At 41.6% G+C, this 22,274-nt stretch overlaps 1 protein-coding gene across 2 annotated transcripts in view; it reads left to right on the top strand.

Annotated features, from left to right (window-relative positions):
* abca2 (ATP-binding cassette, sub-family A (ABC1), member 2) overlaps window positions 1-22,274 on the top strand; it is a 583,930-nt gene that overhangs the window by 171,886 nt on the left and 389,770 nt on the right. For both annotated transcript variants that reach the window (XM_063073801.1, XM_063073800.1), the window contains exon 2: window positions 15,996-16,089. In XM_063073801.1, coding sequence (XP_062929871.1) covers window positions 15,996-16,089 — 94 coding nt within the window. The remainder of the gene's footprint in view (window positions 1-15,995; window positions 16,090-22,274) is intronic.

Here is a 22,274-nt window from a genome sequence, read left to right as displayed (position 1 = left end):
GCTCCTTTCATCATGTTCTCAGAAGAATGGCCAATATATTATTTGCTTGATGTACTTGCATGTTAACTTTGGGTGTTTCAGGTAAAAAAAATACCAGGTGTCCCTGAACAAACAACTTCTCTTGATCTCTAAGCATTAAACAATATGCTTTATTTTTTTTCTTCACAGAATCTCATATTTTCTCACCTGCCACATCACTTGGCTTCTCTGCATTCTCGTGACAATTCTTACGGCTACGTATTTATGTATTTTCAGCAAACTCAGATATTTTACACTTGAACCCCCCTCGTTGAAATTGTTGACAAAGATTGCAAACTAATCTCTTTGGTCCCAACTTTTGTCCTCTGAAACCAAAAACAACATTTTCCCCCTTTCCCTATTTTCTGTCAGTTAATCCATTATTCATTCATTTTTTTCCTTTATCTAATCCTCGAAACCACATGCCCTATTGTATTTATCTGAGTGGCACCTTGTTAAAGACATTCTGAAAGTCCATGTATTATACCACATTAACTTCCGCCCCATTAAGTTGATCATTACAAATTCAAGGAACTAACAGATTTGTTAAACTAGATTTCTCTTTCGTAATTCCATGTTGACTCTGCCCATTCCATGTATCATTTCCAAAGTGCCTGGTTATTGCTTTATAATAATAGATTTCAAAACGTTCAATCCTATTGATACCAAACTAACTAGTCTGTACTTTCCCATTTTCTTTGCACTTCTTTTCTGCAATAGAGAGGTTACATTCTCATGGAATTTTTGATAGCCAATGCATCCACTGCATCCATTGCCACCTCTTTCAAATCCTTAGCAAGCAGGCTATCTGGTCCTGGGTAATTATCACCTCTTGACCCTTACTACTTTTCTGTTTAGTCAACTTCTTTTAGCTCTCCACTTATTTTTGGCCTTTGCTCCACGAACTCCCAGCTTTTTATCTTCTGTGAAGACAGACACAGATGATTTACTTAACTTCTCCAACATTTCCTTATTCCTGAATATAATTTCTCTTCTCTGTGAGTGATTGACCCGTATTAATATTTGCATGTATTATATTTTGTTAGTGTATGGAAACTTTTACAGTTTGCATTTATGTTCTTTGTTAGATGACTTTATCTTCAAAGTCTTACATGATAACAGGCCCTTTGATCCCACAATCTGTAACCAGTATTGAGCACCTATTTGCTCTGACTCTCCATTGACCCTGTATTTTTTTCTCCCCATACATCAACTACTTCTGCATTTCCTCCTCACCGCACACCCCACCAAAAGTTCTACCACCCACCAACACGCCAGAGGCGGTTTTCAGCGGCCACTTAACTTGTTTTTATAGAAACTGGAGGGGTCACTGGTAGAACATGCGAGCTCAGTACAGACGGCACCGGAGGTTGGAATTGAAGCCAGGTTGGGAGTGGTGAAGCAGCAGTTGCTTTATTTACTGTGGAACTCTGCCACATACAAATCTTCTTCTCATAGAGCATGGAAACAGGCCTGTCAGCTCTGACCAAAAAGCTCATTTAAGCTGGTCTCGTATCTCTCTAAGCCTGTGCTATTCATGCATCTGTCCAAATATCTTTTAAATCTTATACATACTGAATTGGTTTCAATTGCTTTCATATCCTTCCTTTATTACTAAAATTGGGAAATACCTGCAGGAAACAATTTGGTTCTCTGGCCCTTAACATTTTATTAACATTATGATTCACATTTCAAAAAGTTGTGCAAAGTGTGTGTGTATAAACTAATGTGGCTATTTTAAGGTCACTGCATCTGGAAGTGAATGGAAAGTTTGAGATCAGCTTTTTAAAAATTTCTAAACTTGGAGCAAGTTGGCAAATTATTAGGTAATTACAGGTGTGGTTTCAGGTCATGCAAACTTCATAACCAGAGACCTGACACCAATCATAGCCTGAAATGGTTGCATTAGAGTGAGTTTTTTTGGGTAGATGATCCGTTTACACTTAAATGACTTTGACCACCAGACTTCTATTTGACAAAGTACTGTGGATTGAGACCACAACAATGCATTTCCTAAAATGATGTCAATACCAGATGCTTCTGGCGCCATAGTTTGCCTAGATGCTGTAATTTCGAAGACACTATTATCTATACTTTATAAATATTAATTGTCTTCTATGTTAGCACATAAAATGTCAAATAAATGTATTGTGGATTTAACTTGCATTCCTAAAGTTGTGGATTTAACTCGCATTCCTAAAGGCTGTGGACACCAATCCAGACATGTTGGCGTCGGAAGGAAAAGATGAAGTTAGGAGGTGTGATGTTTTGTATGTAGCTTCAAGAGGAAGCATTGTCTCTAACTTTTTAAGTAGCGATTGCCTTTGTGCTTAGCATATAAATATCAAGCCCACATTGGGCTAGCAGACCTTTCTACCAATAGCGTCTCCGTCCGTAAGACGCCTGCTGTACCTTGTTGATAAAGAATAAAGAAGCTGCTTTGTATCTACCAGTGACTGTGTCTCTCCGGTGATTTCAACCATGATACAACAGGCTGCATCATGACCTTGTATGGAAACAGAGATGCCTCTGAATGGGAAATCTTACCAAAGGTAGTAGATTCAGCCCATTACATCACACGTAAAGCCCATCCAACCGTTGAGCACATCTACATGAAACACCGCCGTAGGAAAGCAGCATCCATAATCGGAGATTTCTACCATGAAGGCCATGCTCTTTTCTCTCTGCTACTTTCAGGTACAAGAGTCTCAGGACTCACACCACCAGGTTCAAGAATGGTTACTACCCCTCAACCATAAGGCTTTAGAACAAAAGGGGATAACTACATTCACTTGCTCAACCATTGAGATGTTCCCACAACCAATGATCTCACTTTAAGGACTCTATCACATTATCTCATGTTTTCATTACTTATTGCTATTTATTTATGTTTACCTTTGCACAGTTTACTGTTTTCTGCACTCTGTCTGATCTTTCATTGATCCTGTTATAGTTACTATTCTATAGAATTTCTGGATATGTCAGCAGGAAAATGAATCTCGGGGTTGTATGTGGTGACATATGTACTCTGATAATTAAATTTACTTTGAACTTTGAAATGACACCTACATGAACTTGATCTGTTTCTTTCTCTTGTAGATGATATTTATTTTAAAAAAAGACTTGCAACTTGTCATGTTGCAATTGTATACAATGGCCGATTAATGAGAAATGTCATTCTGCAAACAGTGTACTTCACTTCGTTGAAGGTATTGATTGTGTTATAGACTTTCACTTGTGAGTTAGGCATTTTCCCCTGTACCCTAGACTGGCTGAATCTATTATCCTTCTCATCTCTACATGCAGCCCTTTCTGTTTCTTGGTAGAGAAAAGAGAATTAAAAAGAAACCATGACCCTTGACTGGGTCTGAATCATATTCTCACACCTACCACTTAACAGATGTTTATGAAAGTTGGACAAGTCGTGAGCACTGTATCAAATCATTAAGTCACAGGGCAGCTGGTGAGTGAAGACCTTCCTAGTCTACCTTTCTAGAGCCTTGTAGGTCATGGCTTCTCATGTTCTGCTCAAGTGGTGATGACAGATTCTTCCTCTACCATTCTTTCGGCTTGTGAACTCCCATACCCCAAATTCTCTAATCCTTCTACCAAATACCAAATTTATGTTCTTGCATTTTCAACAACTTTGCTAAGTATAATTGTCAATTGCTATCAGCTCTTTATTGTCCTTTCAATTAATATTTCCTTGAGTTTCCTCTGTTCTAGAGAAAACCCAGCTTGTTCAACTTTCCATTGTGTTACAATCTTGACAACATCTTTTGCCATACCCTTTCCTATGCAATATTAATTTTCCTGTCAAGTGAATACATAAAATCTGATATCTTGATCATAACTGGTATACAATTAAGGATGGTATTTCTTGGCAGAAGACCATGTCAAATAATGTAGCTGAGATCAGAATCAGGTTTAATGTCATTGGCATATGTTGTGAAATTTGTTGTTTGTGGCAGCAGTACTTTGTAATACATAATAATTAAAAACCTATAAATTTGCAGTAAGCAGTATATATTAAAAAATAAATATGTAGTACAAAAAGAGAGGAAAAACGTTGAGAAAATAGTGAGGTAGTGTTCATGGGTTGATTGCCCATTGAGGATTTTGATGACAGAGGTGAAGAAGCTGTTCCTGAAATGTTGAGTGTGTGTCTTTGGGCTCCTGTCCCACCTCCTTGATGGTACCAATGAGATGAGGGCTTGTTCTGGGTGAGGGCGTCCTTAATGATGGATGCTGCCTTTTTGAGGCACTTCCCTCAAATGCTGGGGAGGCTAGTGCCTGTGATGGAGCTGGCTGAGTTTACAGCTTTCTGCAGTATTTTTCCAATCCTGTGCAGTGGCCCCTCCATGCCAGATGATAATACAACCAATTAGAATGCACTCCATGTTACTTCTGCAGAAATATGCAAGTGTCTTTGGTGACATACTAAGTCTCCTCGAATTCCTAATGAAACATAGTCACTGTCATGCCATATTTGTAATCGCATTAATATGCTAGGCTCAGGGTAGAACTTCAAAGATATTAATATCCAGAAACTTGAGACTGCTCACCCTTTCAACTGCTGGTCCCTCGATGAGGACTGGTGACTGTTTCCTTGACTTCCCCTTCCTGAAGTCTACAATCATTTCATTGGCCTTATTGATGTTGTGTGCAAGGCTTTTGTGACACCATTCCAGCTGATTTATCTCGCACCTGTATGACTCTTCATCGCCATCTGAAATTCTGCCAACAATGGTTGTGTCATAGGCAAATTTATAGATGGTATTTGAGCTGTGCCCAGCCACACAGTCATGGGTTTAGAGAGTGGAGCAGTGGGCTAAGCACGTATCCTTGAGATGCATCAGTGTTGATAGTCAGTGAGGAGGAGGTGTTATTTCTGATTCGCACTGACTGTGGTCTTTTGGTAAGGAAGTCAAGGATTCATTTGCAGAGGGAGGTTAAAAAGAAGGCCAAGGTTTTGGAGCTTGGTGATTTGAACTGAGTGTATGGTAGTGTTGAACGCTGAGCTGTAATCAATAAACAGCAGCTTGACATAAGTGTTGTTATTGCCCAGGTGAACCAAGGCTGAGTGCAGAGCCAGTGAGATTGCATCTGCTGTGAACCTTTTGTGGCAATAGGCAAAATGCAGTGGGTCCAGGTCCTTTAGCCATAACCAACCTGTCATTGTACTTCATCACACTAGATGTGAGTGCCACTGGGTGATACTCATTGAGGCAGCTCACCCTGCTCTTGTTGGGCACTGGTATGATTGTTGCCCTTTTGAAGCAGATTGGAAACTCTGACTGTGGAAGTGAGAAATTGAAGATGTCCTTGAACACTCCCACCGGTTGGTTGGCACGGGATTTTAGTGCTCTACCAGGTACGCCATCAGGGCCTGATGCCTTGTGAGCGTTCATCCCCTTGGAAGATGCTCTGACGTTGGCCTCTGAGAAAGGGATCACTGTGTCACCGGATGCTGCAGGGATGCACACAGGTGCAGTTTTATTTCCCCTTTCAAAGCGTGCAAAAAAGGTGCTGAGCTCACCTGGCAGTGAAGCCTCACAGCCACTCATCATGTTAGGTTTCACTTTATAGGAAGTAATGGACTGCAAACCCTGCCAAGGCTGATGTACATCCGGTTCTATCTCTGATTTCAATTGGAATTGCTTCCCTTCCTCTTAAGATAGCCTTCTGTAGGCTGAACCTGGACTTTTTGTAAAGTTCTTGATTACCGGTCTTTAATGCTACAGTCTAGCCCTCAGCAGACTACAAATCCCCTGGTTCATCCACAGCTTTTGGATCAGGGATGTCTGCTATGTTCCCAAAGCCACACACTCATCTACACAGGACTTGGTGAAGTTGGTGACTATTGTGGCGTATTTACTCAGATTCTAAGATGAATCCCTGAATGACTGTTGTTAAATAACAATTAACTAATCCAGGTCCTCTTGAAAACCTCAGAACCCAACACTCTCACCATCTTAAAACAGTCCTGTAAGCACTCCTCTGCCTTCCTTGACCATACCTTGTACCACTGGTGCTGTGGTGTTTAGTCTCTGCCTATGTGCCAGGATTGGAAGTCCTGAACTTACAAAATAACTACAAAATAAATTGTGCAAGAAGCAGAATAATAAGGTAGTGTTTATGGGTCATTCAGAAATCTATGCTGGAGGAGAAGAAGCAGTTTCTAAATTGCATGTAGGTCATCAGGTTCCTATGTCTCTGTCTGATGGTAGTAACGGGAAAAGAGCATGTTCTGGATGGTGAGGAAGTTGCCCTCCTGAGGCACTGCTTCCTGAAGATGTTCTTGATGGTGGCAAGAGTTGTGCCTGTCAGGGAGCCGGCTGAGTCTACTACCCTTGTGATTCTGTGCATTGGAGCTTCCATACAGGCTGTGATACAACCAGGCAGAATGCTCTCCCCTGTACATCTACAGAAATGTTTATCGCATGGCAATGTGCCAACATTCAGTATTTCTAAACAGTGCCAAAGTTGATGCTATCTCTTTCAAAAGTTTGTTAGATGACTATTTTCTCTGTATTTCAAAACTGGAGGTAAAACATCTCAAGGCACTGAAACATGAGAAACTTTCCATTTATTGCAGGTTTTTGGAATAAGAAGCAAGCTATATTCTCTCATAATAAAATTGTTTATTGTACCGGGGGAGATGAAAAAATTAAGTAATCTTCATACTGAAGCACTGTTGTCATAATCCAATTAACTAATCCTTTGCATGTTGGTATTCCACATGGGCTTCAACACCCCAAATCTGGCATAATATGAGATATGTGAGACAGAAGGATTCAGAATATTGTTACTCAATTAGGACTTCAGCAGAGTCCATTAGCATATTAAACTCATTCCCGAGAACTGAACAGCAGATAGCTATTCAGTTATGTTTGGCCATTTAATATCAGTAATTGGTGATGGATATGTCACCACAATTCAGTATGATAGGTAAGAGGCAGTAACTTGATATGCTTGCTGCCAAAGAACCAGAGACTAGGAATGTGTGTTGGATGTCGAGTCATCTTCCTGCACGCATGCAGAGCTTGTTGACTTTATTAACTTTGCCTCCAACTTTCAACCTGCCCTCAAGTTTACCTGGTCCATTTCTGACACCTCCCTCCCCTTTCTAGATCTTTCTGTCTCTGTCTCTGGAGACAGCTTATCCACTGATGTCCACTATAAGCCTACTGACTCTCACAGCTATCTGGACTATTCCTCTTCTCACCCTGTCTCTTGCAAAAGCGCCATCCCCTTCTCGCAATTCCTCCGTCTCCGCCGCATCTGCTCTCAGGATGAGGCTTTTCATTCTAGGACGAGGGAGATGTCTTCACTTTTTAAAGAAAGGGGCTTCCCTTCCACCACTATCAACTCTGCTCTTAAACGCATCTCCCCCATTTCACGTACATCTGCTCTCACTCCATCCTCCCGCCACCCCACTAGGAATAGGGTTCCCCTGGTCCTCACCTACCACCCCACCAGCCTCCGGGTCCAACATATTATTTTCCGTAACTTCCGCCACCTCCAACGGGATCCCACCACTAAGCACATCTTTCCCTCCCCCCCTCTCTCTGCATTCCACAGGGATCGCTCCCTACGCAACACCCTTGGCTATTCGTCCCCCCCATCCCTCCCACTGATCTCCCTCCTGGCACTTATCCGTGTAAGCGGAACAAGTGCTACACATGCCCTTACACTTCCTCCCTTATCACCATTCAGGGCCCCAAACAGTCCTTCCAGGTGAGGCAACACTTCACCTGTGAGTCGGCTGGGGTGATATACTGTGTCCGGTGCTCCCGATGTGGCCTTTTATATATTGGCGAGACCCGACGCAGACTGGGAGACCACTTTGCTGAACATCTACGCTCTGTCCGCCAGAGAAAGCAGGATCTCCCAGTGGCCACACATTTTAATTCCACATCCCATTCCCATTCTGACATGTCTATCCACGGCCTCCTCCACTGTAAAGATGAAGCCACACTCAGGTTGGAGGAACAACACCTTATATTCCGTCTGGGTAGCCTCCAACCTGATGGCATGAACATCGACTTCTCTAACTTCCGCTGATGCCCCACGTCCCCCTCGTACCCCATCTGTTGCTTATTTTTATACACACTTCTTTCTCTCTCTCTCCTTTTTCTCCCTCTGTCCCTCTGAATATACTCCTTGCCCATCCTCTGGGTTCCCCACTCCTTGTCTTTCTTCCCAGACCTCCTGTCCCATGATCCTCTCGTATCCCTTTTGCCTATCACCTGTCCAGCTCTTGGCTCCATCCCTCCCCCTTCTGTCTTCTCCTATCATTTTGGATCTCCCCCTCCCCCTCCAAATTTCAAATCCCTTACTCTCTCTTCCTTCAGTTAGTCCTGACGAAGGGTCTCAGCCTGAAACGTCGACTGCACCTCTTCCTAGAGATGCTGCCTGGCCTGCTGCGTTCACCAGCAACTTTTATGTGTGTTACGAGAGTCATCTTGTTCACTTTTTGGCAGTGGTTGAACTACTGAATAGAAACAGAAGTATGGACTGTTGATTCAAAAAAAAATTCAGATCCTAACCTGAGGAATTTAAGTTTAACAAATTCAATTTGGAATGTAAAGTTGTGTAAGTAATGATTATCACAAAGCAACAATTTTGCTAAAAACATAACTTTACCCGCTCACTAATATCCTCAAGAAAATCTGCCACCTTCATCGATTTTGTTCTGTATGTGTTGTGCAACAGAGGGATCTAGGAGTTATTAGTACATTATTTGCTGAAAGTAGCATTACAGGTATTCAGAGTGGTGAAGAAGCATTTGGCACCCTGGCCTTTATCAGTCAGGGCACTGAGCATAGGAGTTGGGAGGTTATGTTATAGCTGTACAAGATGTTGGTGAGACATCTCTGAAGTATTGTGTAGTTCTGGTCATCCTGTTATAGGAAAGATATCGTTACACTGGAAAGAGGGCAGAGAAGATTTACAATGATTTTGCCAGGAATCAAAGGCCTGTATTGTAGGAAGAGGTTGAGCTTTACTCCTCGGAGTATAGGAGATTGACTGGTGAACTTATTGAGATGTATAAGGTCATGAGGTGCATTGCTAGGGTGAATGCACAGTCATTTGCCCAGAGGTGGGGAAACAAAAACTGGAGATCAGAGGTTTAAGTAAGAGGGAAAGGTTTAAAGGGGACCTAGTGGGGGACAACTTCTTCACACAGAGGGTGGTGAGTATATGGAATGAACTGCCAGAAAAGTGGTTGAGGCAGGTACAATAGCTTCATTTAAAAGATATTTTGCATAGTACATGAGTAAGAGGGATTTAGAGGGACATGTGTCGAACATGGGCAAATCAGACTAACTTGGTGGGCACTATGGTCAGCAAGCATGAGATGGGCTGAAGGATGAATGTTTCTATGCCTGTTTGACACTGTCCCTGGTAAGGTTTTTGGCTCTTAAGAGTATTCTCCGTTCGGGGTAGTTGGATATGCCACATTCTATAGATGCATAGAAGGGAAGAAATCTCACCCTTTATTGATTCAGTGGTCATGCAGTTGTTGATTACGCATCACAATGAATCTTGATTTTTGAGTCTACAACAGAGCTAAACATGACATAAAGAAAATGCATGGCAATGGTTGGCTTTGAGAATCAAACATCTAAAGGACCTATTTATCCAAAGCATGCTTTGAACTAACCATACACATTATGCCAAAATATGATTTCTGAAAGAAGCATTATGTTTGGGAATGAATCAGTGCTGATTGATTCTATTATCTCCTTCGGGGTCTTGTTCCTTACATTGTCCATTTGTTCACTGAAAGTGCATTTATGCAGATTCGTTTTGAATTTAACTTTTTTTTCAGTGCATGGCATCTCTCTCCTGTTCAGCTGCCCTGTTCTTCTGAGGTATAAACTCATCCCAAAGACTCCTTGATTTTGAGGTGCTGTGGGCAGCAGATTCCCTGGAGTCGATGGGAGCGTTACATTTCCTCAAGAAAGCTTTAAGCACATCTTTGAATTTTTTTTTCTGTTCTGCTTGGTAATCTATTCCCATGACAGAGCTCTTATCTTTTAAGAATATGCTGATGATCAGATAAGGTGCTTTCACTTGACTTTTCTATAGTCTTGGTGGATTTACTGACCACTACGGTATAAATCTGAAGGGAAAAGGAGGAAATTAAATAGCACAAATCAGATACCACCTTACAGCTACTGAAGTACTATTGCAGAGTTACTACCCTGTAATTGAGGAAATAGCATTTGGGATGATATTGGAATAACATACTGTAAAAAAAAACTTCGTTCAAGGAGTGGACCATCTCAGAAGTGACCTACCTACCTGCTTTTCCCATTAACCACATTTCGTCCCACACTGGCCTCATCAGCATCTTAAAGCCCACAAAGCTGGAGGGGAAACAGTCATCCTTGGTCCCAAGGGACTGTCTATGCAAGAAGAAGAATGTAGATGGTTTACCAATCAATCTGCATGCGTCATGGTCTTACAAAATGCAATGCTATATTAACCAGATAATACACAGCTGTTAAGGATGTTAATGGGATGTACAAATTTATAATCCTAAATAATACACTCTTGAACTCCTGGGACTGTAGATTCAGGTCTAAGCAAAACCACCAGTGTGATCCTGTTTTAATATATTCCAGGAGCTATCCCTTCTCATTACACTGGTTTTCTTCGATGTGAGATTTCATTCCAGAACTTTCTATTTTAGATGCAGGTACCTCGATCAATAGCAGTATGACACCATCATTTCATAACTACTCCATCTCAGAAATGATTGATACTGATAGTGTATTGATGCAATACAGGGAAAATAATCTTTACGATGCTGTTTCCCTTTTCATGCTGGGGGCAGTACATCTAGTAGAGCTGCTGTTTCACAGCTGCTGTCACCAGGGTTCAATATTGACCAGTGGTGATATCTGTGTAGTTTCACAGACTGCCATTTCCCTTCTGAGGCCCCTTTCTCCCTCACCCATCATGTCTTGTTGACTTTCTTTCTTTGCTCTCTCCTTTTCCTGGCACCCATCTCCCTCACTCTCGCAATGCCGTTTGGCACTTGCTCTCTGACATTCGGCTTCTCCCTCCCTTCTATCTCGCTGGCGCTCTGGCACACATGCTTCCTCCTCTATCTCTGTGAACCCCCCCCTTCCCCGCTCTCCTCAATCTTCCTGACCCCTTGGCCCCCCACCTCTATCTCTCTGGCCCCCTCCCTCCCTCCCTGAGCAAGAAAAAGAGGAAGTGAGAGAGGGGGAGGGATGGCCACTTCTCCTCCTGTTTCTTATCACCCACTACCTCTGAAGAGATTGGCATGTATGTTAACAGCTGTCAATTTGAGCTTGCAGTGTAAAATTCCCTTCCATTCATTTATGTTACCGTAGTGAGTATTCTTGAAAACAAGAATCATTGGCAGGAAATGCTTTAGCATGTTTTGGCATTGTATGAATATAAATCTTTGTAATGCTGGTTTCCATTGGGAATATAAACACTGGCATCATTAAGTAGTTAGTCTTGTTCCAAGTCCCTCACAGCATTCTTTTTGTCTGGAATATTATCTATCTATTGGAAGGTATTAATTTTTCTGATGTTGTTTGGTCAAATTAGTTGTTTTTTTAATTGCCTGATGTTTATCTCCGTCTCTTTAGGAGTAGGTGATTTTAACTTTGGTGTCACTTGGGCAGTAGATAGGATAAATTAAGTTGGCCATGATGTGTATTCCAACTTTATATCCGTTCACACCCTGTTGTTTCTCAGTTGTATTCCATTCCCCCCAACCAGTGCCACAGACTGTTGAAATACTTTGCTATTCTTTTGTTTGACCACACGAGCAATCTATGCAATCTGCCAGTCCACGAGCTCAAGGGAAACCATGACGCAGTGAGTGGAATCAAAGACTGAACTGGAGCCAGAAGCCATGGTACTGACACCAGCTGCTTCCATTATGTTAGTATTGTTAAGGAGAGGTACCCAGCAGTTCTCCACACTCTATAGGTTTTCAACCTGTCTCTGCCAATGTCTGTGCCAAGCCTGGAAGGGTGGATTTCTGGGTAAATGTTATAGATGTCCTAAAACAAGATGAACTAATTTGTTGCTGCTGCTTCCTGTTGCCAGGATGGTGCAGCTGGTAAAGGTGCTACCTTGCAGCTCTGGGGACACAGCTTCAAACCTGACCTCTGGTGCGGTTTGTGAGGAAGTTTCTCCCTGTGACTGCATGTTTCTCCTTTGGATGCCTCTGGATTGCTCCCATGTCCCAAAATGTGCAGATTGGTGGGTTAGCTGGCCACTGTAAGTTGCCCTTCCTATTCGCGTCCTTGTCCAAGCACTTTTTAAAATGTTGTTAACACATCTGCCTCAACCACTCTTTCTGGCAGCTCATTCAATATACTGACCACCCTCTGGGTAAAAAAGGTGCCTCTCGTGTTCCTCCTATTCAGTCTCTTCCCTCCCTCACGTTGGACCACTCTGCTCTAGTTTTTATTACCCCAGCTGCTGGACAAAGAAAGTGTGCGTTCACCCTATCTGTGCCCTTTATGATTTTACACTCACCGCATGATCACCCTTTATTCTCCTGTGCCCCAGTGGAAAAGCCCTAACCTGCTCAAACTCTCTCCGTAACTCTGTCCCTGCTGGTAGGTAGAGAATTTCACAGGAATATGTAAGCAATAGATTACAGGGAAAATTAGTGGCTGGATGGGATTGTTCTGTGAGTTGTCATAGATTCAATGTGGTGAATGACTCCTTTCTATGTATAGGGGTTCATCAAAACCCTGCTATTCCAAAATCATTGCCTAATATGACAGAAGTAAATAGGCTAATTTAAATTCACGAACTCCTGGTGAATAGCCTGCAAGGAAAATTATCACTGAGTGGATAAGAAAAGATGAATTAATTTTTCCCCACATTAACATTTCTTTGATTTCAACCTGCAGATACAGCAATAGGAACATATCACAAGAACTAATACAGTGAGAAAGTCTGCAGATGTTGGAGATCTAAAGCAACACACACAAAATGCTGGAGGAACTCAGCAGGTCAGGCAGCATCTATGGAGATGGATAAACAGTCCTGAAGAAGGATCTCGGCCTGAAATGTTAACAGTTTATTCATTTCCATAGATGCTGCCTGCTGAGTTTCTCCAGCATTTTCTGTGTTATGTATCATAAGAAAGATGGGGTAATCTTGTTGCAACAGTACAGGTTGTTGATGAGCCCCCAGATGGACCATTGCATTTAACTGTAATCTTCTTGTATAAGGAGGAATATACTTGGATTGTAAGCAGTTCAGGGAAGATTCAGTAGGTTGGTTCCTGGTTCGAGGGACTTATGAGGAACAATTGAACAGATAGGATATATAAAGTTTGGAGAAAAGGGAAGAGAAATTTCTTAACTGTGTAGTGAATCTTTTGAATGACCTGTTCTGAGTGTTGTGGAGGTTCAGTTGCTGTTTCCAATTAAAGTAGAGATGAAGATATTTCTTGGTATTAAATGAACAAAGGGAAAGTACAAAAAATGACCTTGATGTAGAAGATCAACATGGATTTATTTATTTATTAAGATACAGTGCGGAACAGGCCCCATCGGCTCTTTGAGCTGTGCCACCCAGCAACTCTCAATTTAACCTTGCCCTAATCATGGGACAGTTTACAATGACCAATCGGTCTGTCTTTGGACTGATGGAGGAAATCAGAGCACCCGGAAGAAACCCACACCGTCACGGTGAGATAGGTACAAACTACGTACAGAGGTGGGAATTGAACCCGGGTTATTGGCACTGTAAAGCACTGTGCTAACCTCGACGCTGCTGTGTGATCTCAATGAGTGGTGGAGCAGGCTTAATGGGCCCAAAGGCTGATGACTACTTCCAATGTTTTTATGTCCTTGTGCTCTACGACTTAGAATTCCAGATTATAACTCTGCAATAAAACAAAACCCCTCTCTTCCATCGTTCTTGGTCTTGTCAATTAGCTGTTTCGAGCTTTGATTCCGCAATATAGCTGCAAACGGGAAGTAGCAAAACAGAGACACGAGAGACTGCAGATGCTAGAAATCAGGAACAACACATACAACATGCTGGAGGGACTAACTTTTGCACTCATATCAAAAGTTGATAAAGCTTATGATTGTTTTACTCCATTATGGACATTCATCTGGAGGTCTGAAGTTGAATTCCAAAACATTTCCAATGAGAATACAGTGGGTCAAGCGATGTATGGGGAGAGGGAGAAAGGGTGAATGTTTGTTGTGTAACCTCAGAATCAAGTTAAAGATTCAGACAAACAGAGGCCCCCTGGATATTCACTCTGAGCGTTCCTGAACGGGAAGCGCGAGTAAATTCAACACCAAAACAACAGCAAAATACTGATGCCTAAAATTTAGTTATAAGAGAAAAGACCGAAGGAGGTTCTCTTTTGTTCATTTTCTTTCTGTTTCTAAATGAAAGTAATGCTTTGGACTAATGTCACAGGTTGTGCATCTTTTTTAAAATTCTGCTGATAGTAAGATGTGAGTTCTTGGAGATCATATGAACATGTTTTTATTTGCACTTGCCAATACAAAAAGTGTCGTTATCCTGCTTGTGACATTGAAGTTGAGGTCACAAAATATTCCAGGCAGGACAGTAATGGTTTTGTATTCAGTTCATGCTGATGGAGAGAGATGAAGGTCATGGGCACACTGTAAGAAACTCACAGAAAAGAACAACACATCCACTACTTTGTCATTTTTCCACTATTCACTCAACTCACTGTGTACTTATTGGACATTTCTGGTTTAATTATCCTAATAGGTGTGGCATTTTATGCATTTTATTGATGCTGTTTAATTTGTCAATTTGACTTATTTCCTTATGCTGCTGTACTTGCAGCTTCTTTTGTGTTGTTTGCAAACTGCTAATAAGTGTTTATGCTTGTGAGGTCCTTCTACATGGTGTCACAGAGCAGGCATGTATTGACATCTTCTGAAGTGTGGGCAGTGAATGGTGGTAAGAGGAAAACACAAGTAATAGTCTTCAAGACTATTAGAGAAAGTTCTTGGGAAACTGAAAACTTTGATGGTAGGTAAGCCAGATGGTGTACATGCCAGGGCTCTGAAAAGGTGGCTGAACAGATCATGGATGTATTAGTAATGATCTTTCAAGAATCACTCGATTCTGGTATGGTTCTGGAAGATTGGAAAATTCCAAAAGAGTGGGAATAAAGGCTGGCTGCCGATGATTAGTGGTGTTTTACAGGGGTCTTGTGTTGGGACTGACTCTTTTTACATTATATGTCAATGATTTGGATGATGGAATTGATGGCTTTGTTGCAAAGTTTGTAGATGGTATGAAGGTAGGTGGAAGGGCAGGTAGTTTTGAGGAAGCAGAGAGGCTGTAGTGGACCTAGATATTAGGAGAACGGGCAAAGAAATGGCAGATGGGATTTAAGTTTGGGTGATGTAGTAGAATGCTGACAGGGCCATTAAGTATTTCACTGTGAAACAAAATCAAACAGAAATGTAAAAAAATATATATTCAGCGGGCTAGGTAGCATCCGTGGTGAATCCTTCGACTACAAGCTGACGTATTGTTAGTTCTTTCCGGAAATTTGCAAAGATTATTCCTCAACCATGATGATAGTTGGTGTTTTGAAGGTGGGGAGGTGGTGCTGCGTGGGTGATGATATGGGTGTTGACAAGAGGTTTGTTGGGGATTTGGGAAGTAATTATGTTTGACTTCCTAATCGTAGCTTTGCCATTTAGTGGTACGACTGAGAGTGAGTATGGATTCAATGAGTCTCACAGCACAGTAAGAGACCCTCCAGCCCAACTGATTCATGCTAAGATGTCCCATCCAAGCTGGACCCATTTACCAGCGAAAAGAGTCAAGAGTTATGCATATTGTCATTGAGCTGTCATGAAAGAGCTTTTAATGTAAGTTTTAGAATTAGCTGATTTGCTTTGTGTAACCTTTTCCTTACTAAATTTCTTTCCTTTACTGTTTGTTCACAGTGGGTTTTGGCATTCGAGATCTTCATACCGTTGGTTCTTTTCTTCATTTTGCTGGGACTACGTCAGAAGAAACCAACGATTCCTGTCAAAGAAGGTATAGTATTTAGAGTATCTGGTCACAATTGGGACAATATGTGATGATAGCTGTGCCAATGAAGTCATGATGTGAAAGATCTAATGTAGTGCTTTGGAGTTTGATGGAAATCTAATTGTAAACACAAGTAGCTCTGGAAGTAAACCTGTCATTGAACAGTTGATCTTACCAGGAGCGGGGAGAATCTATAAGTGATTCCTGAAGCGTTATTTGTAAATGGAAATGTCAGATTAGTAAATCATTAACATAGATGACTCAAATGGAGATGATCATGTTGAAATGAAATTGGGCATTGCTAATAATACTATTCTTCTTTGCCGTTGTATGTCTTTAAGCCTCATTGAACATCAGAACATCTTGTTACCTTGGTGCACCTGATAAGGCTTTTCACTTGATGGATGTGGGTAGAGCATGATGTAGTCCTCATTTAATGTCCAGAAACAAACTTCACAATATTTAACCATCAAGCAACCCACCTTCAGTCAGCTGTTGCTGGCCTGTTTAGTTCCTGTTCTAGTGTGAACCCAACTTTGAGGACCGATGTTCATCCTTTACTTTTGTTTATCTATTTGCAAGAAAATTGCTACATTTTGGCTAATTCTATTTATTGATTGATTGAGATACAGCGTGGAACAAACCCATCCAGCCCTTCAAGCTGCGTCACGCAATGATCCCTGATTTAACCCTAGTTTAATCACGGGACAGTTTACAATGATCAATTAATCTGGTATTTTCCCCCAGGCAATGGTAGCTCTGTGTGTTTGTTGAAGTGGCTATGCACAAGCCTTTTAGATGAACAATAGATCAGGAAAAAATAATAGACATGTAAAGGCCAGCTATTCAATCTGTCCCATACTCTTGTTGGTAGAGCATAGTGGCTAAACATTTTAGACTCCCTTTGCAACCAGTGATCCTACAAATAAAGCAAAGAACTAGAGTGAAACTCGGGGCCAATAGAGGAAAAATTGAAAAAATCCTCGCTGATCCCTTATGACATTTGAAACAAATTCTAGAAGATCAAATTGACCTTAACTGCAAGCTGTTAATTCTCTTAACTTGTTTTCAAAGCAGCCTCTTGATGTCATTACCCAAAAGTGTACATTTGATATGTGAGTGAGGAGACTGACTGGTTTTTGTTTTCACTTACAGTCCAGTACCCAAAACACAGTAGCAATAGTACTTTGGTAAAATAATTGTTTGTTGATTTTCCATACTGGAGATAAAAGCTTGTTAGGTAGTTGCCCTTTGAGTTGAATGGGCTTCAGCCAGAAACTATTAACCAGTTCACTGCTTCAGTAATGATCTTCTGCAGACACTCTTCAAACATTTGATACTGTAGGAAAATAGAGCCAATTACAGAGAATCAATTAGGGAATTAATTACATGCTTGTTAGCAACTAGGGGATATTTTATGCACATGATCATTTTGAGGAGGATGGGTACAGAATATGTGGATGAAATTGTTATTTCTGCACATCTTGAATGAAGAGATGATTCTCTCTATCCACTCTCAAATCAGCCGATTAATTTTATGTTACAAAGTTCAAAACTCTATTTTAGTGGACATGTAGAAGCCAATACAGGCTTCTTAGAGGTTCCCAACCAGGGGTCCATGGACCCCTTGCTTAATGATATTGGTCCATGGCATAACAAAGATTCTATCTGTTTTCAGATAGATGAAGAATTCAAATTCTTAAAGAAATCATATATCTAACATTACTTTTATATATTTAAGTTCATTTAACCTAAATTCTATATTATGATTTTTGAGGTGTTAATTAGTTGAGTTATCAACATTTTTATTAATATTTCTAATTATCAAAGAACAGACCACAGTGCAGAAACTAATCTTGTGGTCTGCTATATGATGAACAGTTCTGACAATTAAGTTGAGCATTGCATATATTAGGAATGTATGAGGCCGCTCAGGCCATTGAGTTCTGATTTGTTCTTAGCAGAGTAATCTTATCAGGCCCATGACTCCCCTCCTTATTTCCTTGTAGTTTTGCAACATGTTCTCTCTCACAACATCCATAACTCTGCTTTGACTTACTTTGCCACTCGTGCACGTGAAAGAGTAGTTTCTGGTTGCCAGCACGTTTAATTAAACTGCACATTTTGGAATGTAGGGGGAAGCTGGAGCACCCGGCAGAAACCCATGAAGTCCTGGAAAGAATGTTGAAACAACAGATAACCAGCAGCTGAGGTTGGGGTTGAACACTGTTTGCTGGAGCACTGACTGCACCACCATTCTATTTGTTCAGAAGTTTAAGGTTGATTTATCATCAAAGTATATATTTATCCAACCTTGAGGTTCGACTCCTTACAGACACCCACAAAACAAGAGACCAGAAAGAACCATTTTTTTAAAAAAGAGACTAACAAACACCCAATGTGTAGAGAGAGGGAGGAGAAAACACAAATTGTGCCAGCAATAAAAGCAAGCAACAACATTCAGAACTAAAGTGAGTTGATGGACACAGAGCCCAGAGCAGGCCCTCAGCCTCAGTTCATCTCACAGCGGGGCAAATCGAAGTGAAGCTCGCAGACGCGAAGCCTGGAGGAGCCGGAACAGGCCTCTGCCTCGGTGCTGCGGAGAGTGGAGTAAACGTCGCGGGGCAGTGGGCAGGAATGTGCGATGCAAGTGAAAAGCACAAAGTGTGAGGAAGTGACAGTGAATATTCAGTTGGCCTGTTCGGTTAGCAGCTACTTCCTGGACATCAGCTGTGCCCGAGTTGATTCTGTCCAACAAAAAGACTAAACTTCACATAATATCTTCAAAGTTACCAGTCAAAATCACAAGGTAGAGTCATAGTCACAGACAGATATAGCACAGAAACTGGCCCTTTGGATCTCTCTGTCACTTCTGACCACTAACCAACCACTTCCACCAATCTTATATTAATCCCATTTTTTATTTTCCCCCCATATTCTTATCAGCACCCCCCCACCCCCCCCCCACACACACATATTCCACTGTTGACCCACACACTGGGGGGGGGACAACCTGATGTGCCAATAAAACTATCAATCTGCATGTCACTGGGATCTGGGAGCAAACCAGAGCACCCAGAGTAAGCATGCTTAGTAACAGGGAGAGTGTGCAAACCCCACACAGACATCTGCCGCAGTCAGGGTTGAAACTAGGTCTCTGGTGTCGAGAGGCTGTGAGATAGCAGCTCTACTGGCTGCAGCACAGGAGATGGGAACCACAGAGGTGTTCATAAGGCCATTACGTGTATCAGTCCTGCCATCCTTTTAAGTGTTGAAAAATTAAGCGTTTTTACAGATGGTTCCCAGAATAAATTACATTTAGCTGACCTTGGGGAAACTGTCCTGAAAAGATTCAGTAATTGGTGGTGCTTTGCCAATCTGGGCAGTGAGTCATGCAGTAGAAGTCAAGGGAAAGGGGAGGAAAATATCAAGCATTTGTGCAGATAGAAAATGTTCTACTGAGATTGGGATGGGACAATTCATTGGTTAGAGCAGATTCAGTGTCATGTGCAATAAACTATACCATATCTCAACTTGCTATTGTTGATGGTGTGCCTAAAAATGATAAAAGTTCCATTTGTTTAACCAGAGTACAAAAAGTTAACTGGTGAGTTTAAAGTAATGTGATTGATCTTATCCTGTGCTCTGCTAAATTTTGATTATTTAATACTTTGCAATGAAAATAACAGGTAATTTATAGCAGACAATTTAATTAAATTGATTAGAAGGAAAATCTCAGAACTAATCTCAATGAGGACATCAATGACAAGAACAAGCATCAATCCCTGTCTGATAGGTCTTGTAATTCTAAACCTTAGCTAATGGACAGTGGTGGTGATTACAAAACGATAATTCAGTTCTTGGGATAGTAATCTGGGACCTGATAGGCTTTTGTCCAGAAGACAGCATTAGATGGCATTATGGTAAGGATTTGGAAAACAAGGGATTGGTTGAAGCTGAGAGGAAGGAGATTTAAAGGGGATCTGAGAGGTAAGATCTTTATACACAGAAGGGTTGATATCTGGGACATGCTGCCAGAGGAGCTGGTGGAGTTAGATACAATCACTAGGTTTAGGAGGTATTTAGATAGTTATTGAATAGGCAACACATTATACGATTTGGTCCTCATGCAGGAAGATGGGTATAGTGTAGGTAGGCAAAAATGAATGGGCACAATGCATTGAAGTACCTGTTTTTGGTGCATTTGACTCCATGACTGCAAAACTTATTATGGTGGAACAATGTGAAAGAACATTGTATTCTTTACTCACGAATCTCAGAAATATCTTGTTTGACAGATGAAAATCAGCCATTTATTCTGCATATGTCTTTGTGCATTAATATCAGCCATTCCAAGGAATCGGCTTCAACACACACAAAACGCTAGAAGAACTCAGCAGATCAGGCAGCGTCTATGGAAATGAATAAACAGTCAATGTTTTGGGCGGAGACCCTTCTTCAGGACTGCAAAGGAAGGGGAAAAATGTTGGAATAAAAAGGTGGAGAGGAGGGGAAGAAGGATAGTTAGAATGTGATAGGTGAAGCCAGGTAGGTGGGAAAGATAAAGGGCTGGAGAGGAAGGAATCTGATAGAAGAGGAGAGTGGACCATGGGAGGAAAGTACAAATGTGAAGCACCGGGGGAGATGATAGGCAAGTGAGGAGAGGTAAAAGGCCAGAGTGGGAAATAGAATAAAAAGGGAAGGGGAGGGGAAAAAATTATCGGAAAGCGAAACTGATGCTCATGTAATTAGGTTGGAGGCTGCCCAGACGGAATATGAGGTGTTGCTCCTTCACTCGGAGAGTGGCCTGGTTGTGACACAAAAGGAGGCTACAGACCAACATGTTGGAATAAGAATAGGAATTAAAATAGTTTGCCATTGAGAAATTCTGATTTTGGTAGATGGAGTGGAGGTACTCGACATAGTAGTCCCCCAGTTTACAATGGGTCTCACCAGTGTAGAGGAGGCCACACTGGATGCAATTGATGACGCTAACAGACTGACCAGTAATGTGTTGACTCACATCCATTCAGGAGGTGAGGGAGCAAGTGAATTGGCAGATGTAGCACCTTGGCCACTTACAGGGATAAGTTCTAGGTGGGAGATTAGTGGGGAGGGATGATTGGATCAGGAAATCACAGGGAGCGATCCCTGCAGAAAGCAGAGAATGGGGTAGGGTGGGGATGGTAAAAATGTGTTTGGTGGTTGGCTCCCTTAGGAGATGTTGGAAGTTATAGAGAATGATGTGTTGCGTGCAGAGGCTCTTGGGGTGGTAGGTTAGGAGAAGATGAGCTCTGTCCCTGTTAAAGAGGCTGGAGTGAGCGCGGATGCCCGGGCAATGGAGGGGATGCCGGTGAAGGCAGCATCAATATTCTTTGAAGGAGTAGGTCTTCTCTGATGTCCTGGAAAGGAAAGCCTCATCCTGGGAACAGATGTGGGAGAGATGAAGGAAATGAGAAAAGGGAATAGCATTTTTACAGGTGACAGGAGGGGAAGAGGTATAGTCAAGATAGCTGTCGGAATTGGTAGGCTTATAAAAGATGTCAGTAGACGGTTTGTCTCCAGAGATGGAGACAGAGAGATTGCGAAAGAGGAGGGAGCTGTCAGAAATGGACCAAGAGAATTTTAAAGACAGGGTGGAAGTTGGAGGCAAAGTCGATGAAATTGCATGAAGCAGCATCAACGCAGCCGTCTATGTAGCGAAGGAGTAGTTGGGGAGCAAGAAATCAGTTCATTTTGTTTGATCTCCACAGTTGAGCAACATATTGTCACCCATTTCAAGTATCCTACCAAGTAACTTGTTCCGAATGAGAACAGATTACTCGCCCTCGTGAAGTTCATCCTGAGCATGGGTCAGGTGAAAATATTATGGATTCGGGTTAACTGGGCTATCAATTAATTGGGTAGCTGCTTATTTGGGACACCTCTTAAAGGACAATAACTAATCAAGAAAATAGGTTCTAATTGGGTTCAGTCACGTACATGTGCAAGGCCGTTAGACACTATACTGCTCTTAGAGTGAACAGGTTTTAAATAGCACCAGTTGTATGTGTTTGTGTTCAAAAAGCAGTGAATCTTGTCACTGATAGTTGGCAAGAAGTAAGCAGTAAGACAATTCTGAACTATTATGCTCACCACAGTTTCAAATATTCAGGCTTGGAGATGCCAGAAACGACTAGGAATGAAAATGA

The sequence above is a fragment of the Mobula hypostoma genome, chromosome 21 (assembly GCF_963921235.1).
Source record: "Mobula hypostoma chromosome 21, sMobHyp1.1, whole genome shotgun sequence".
NCBI classification, from domain to species: Eukaryota; Metazoa; Chordata; class Chondrichthyes; order Myliobatiformes; family Myliobatidae; genus Mobula; species Mobula hypostoma.
The sequence above is the reverse complement of the archived record's forward strand: the minus strand, read 5'-3'. Positions and strand labels throughout refer to the sequence as shown.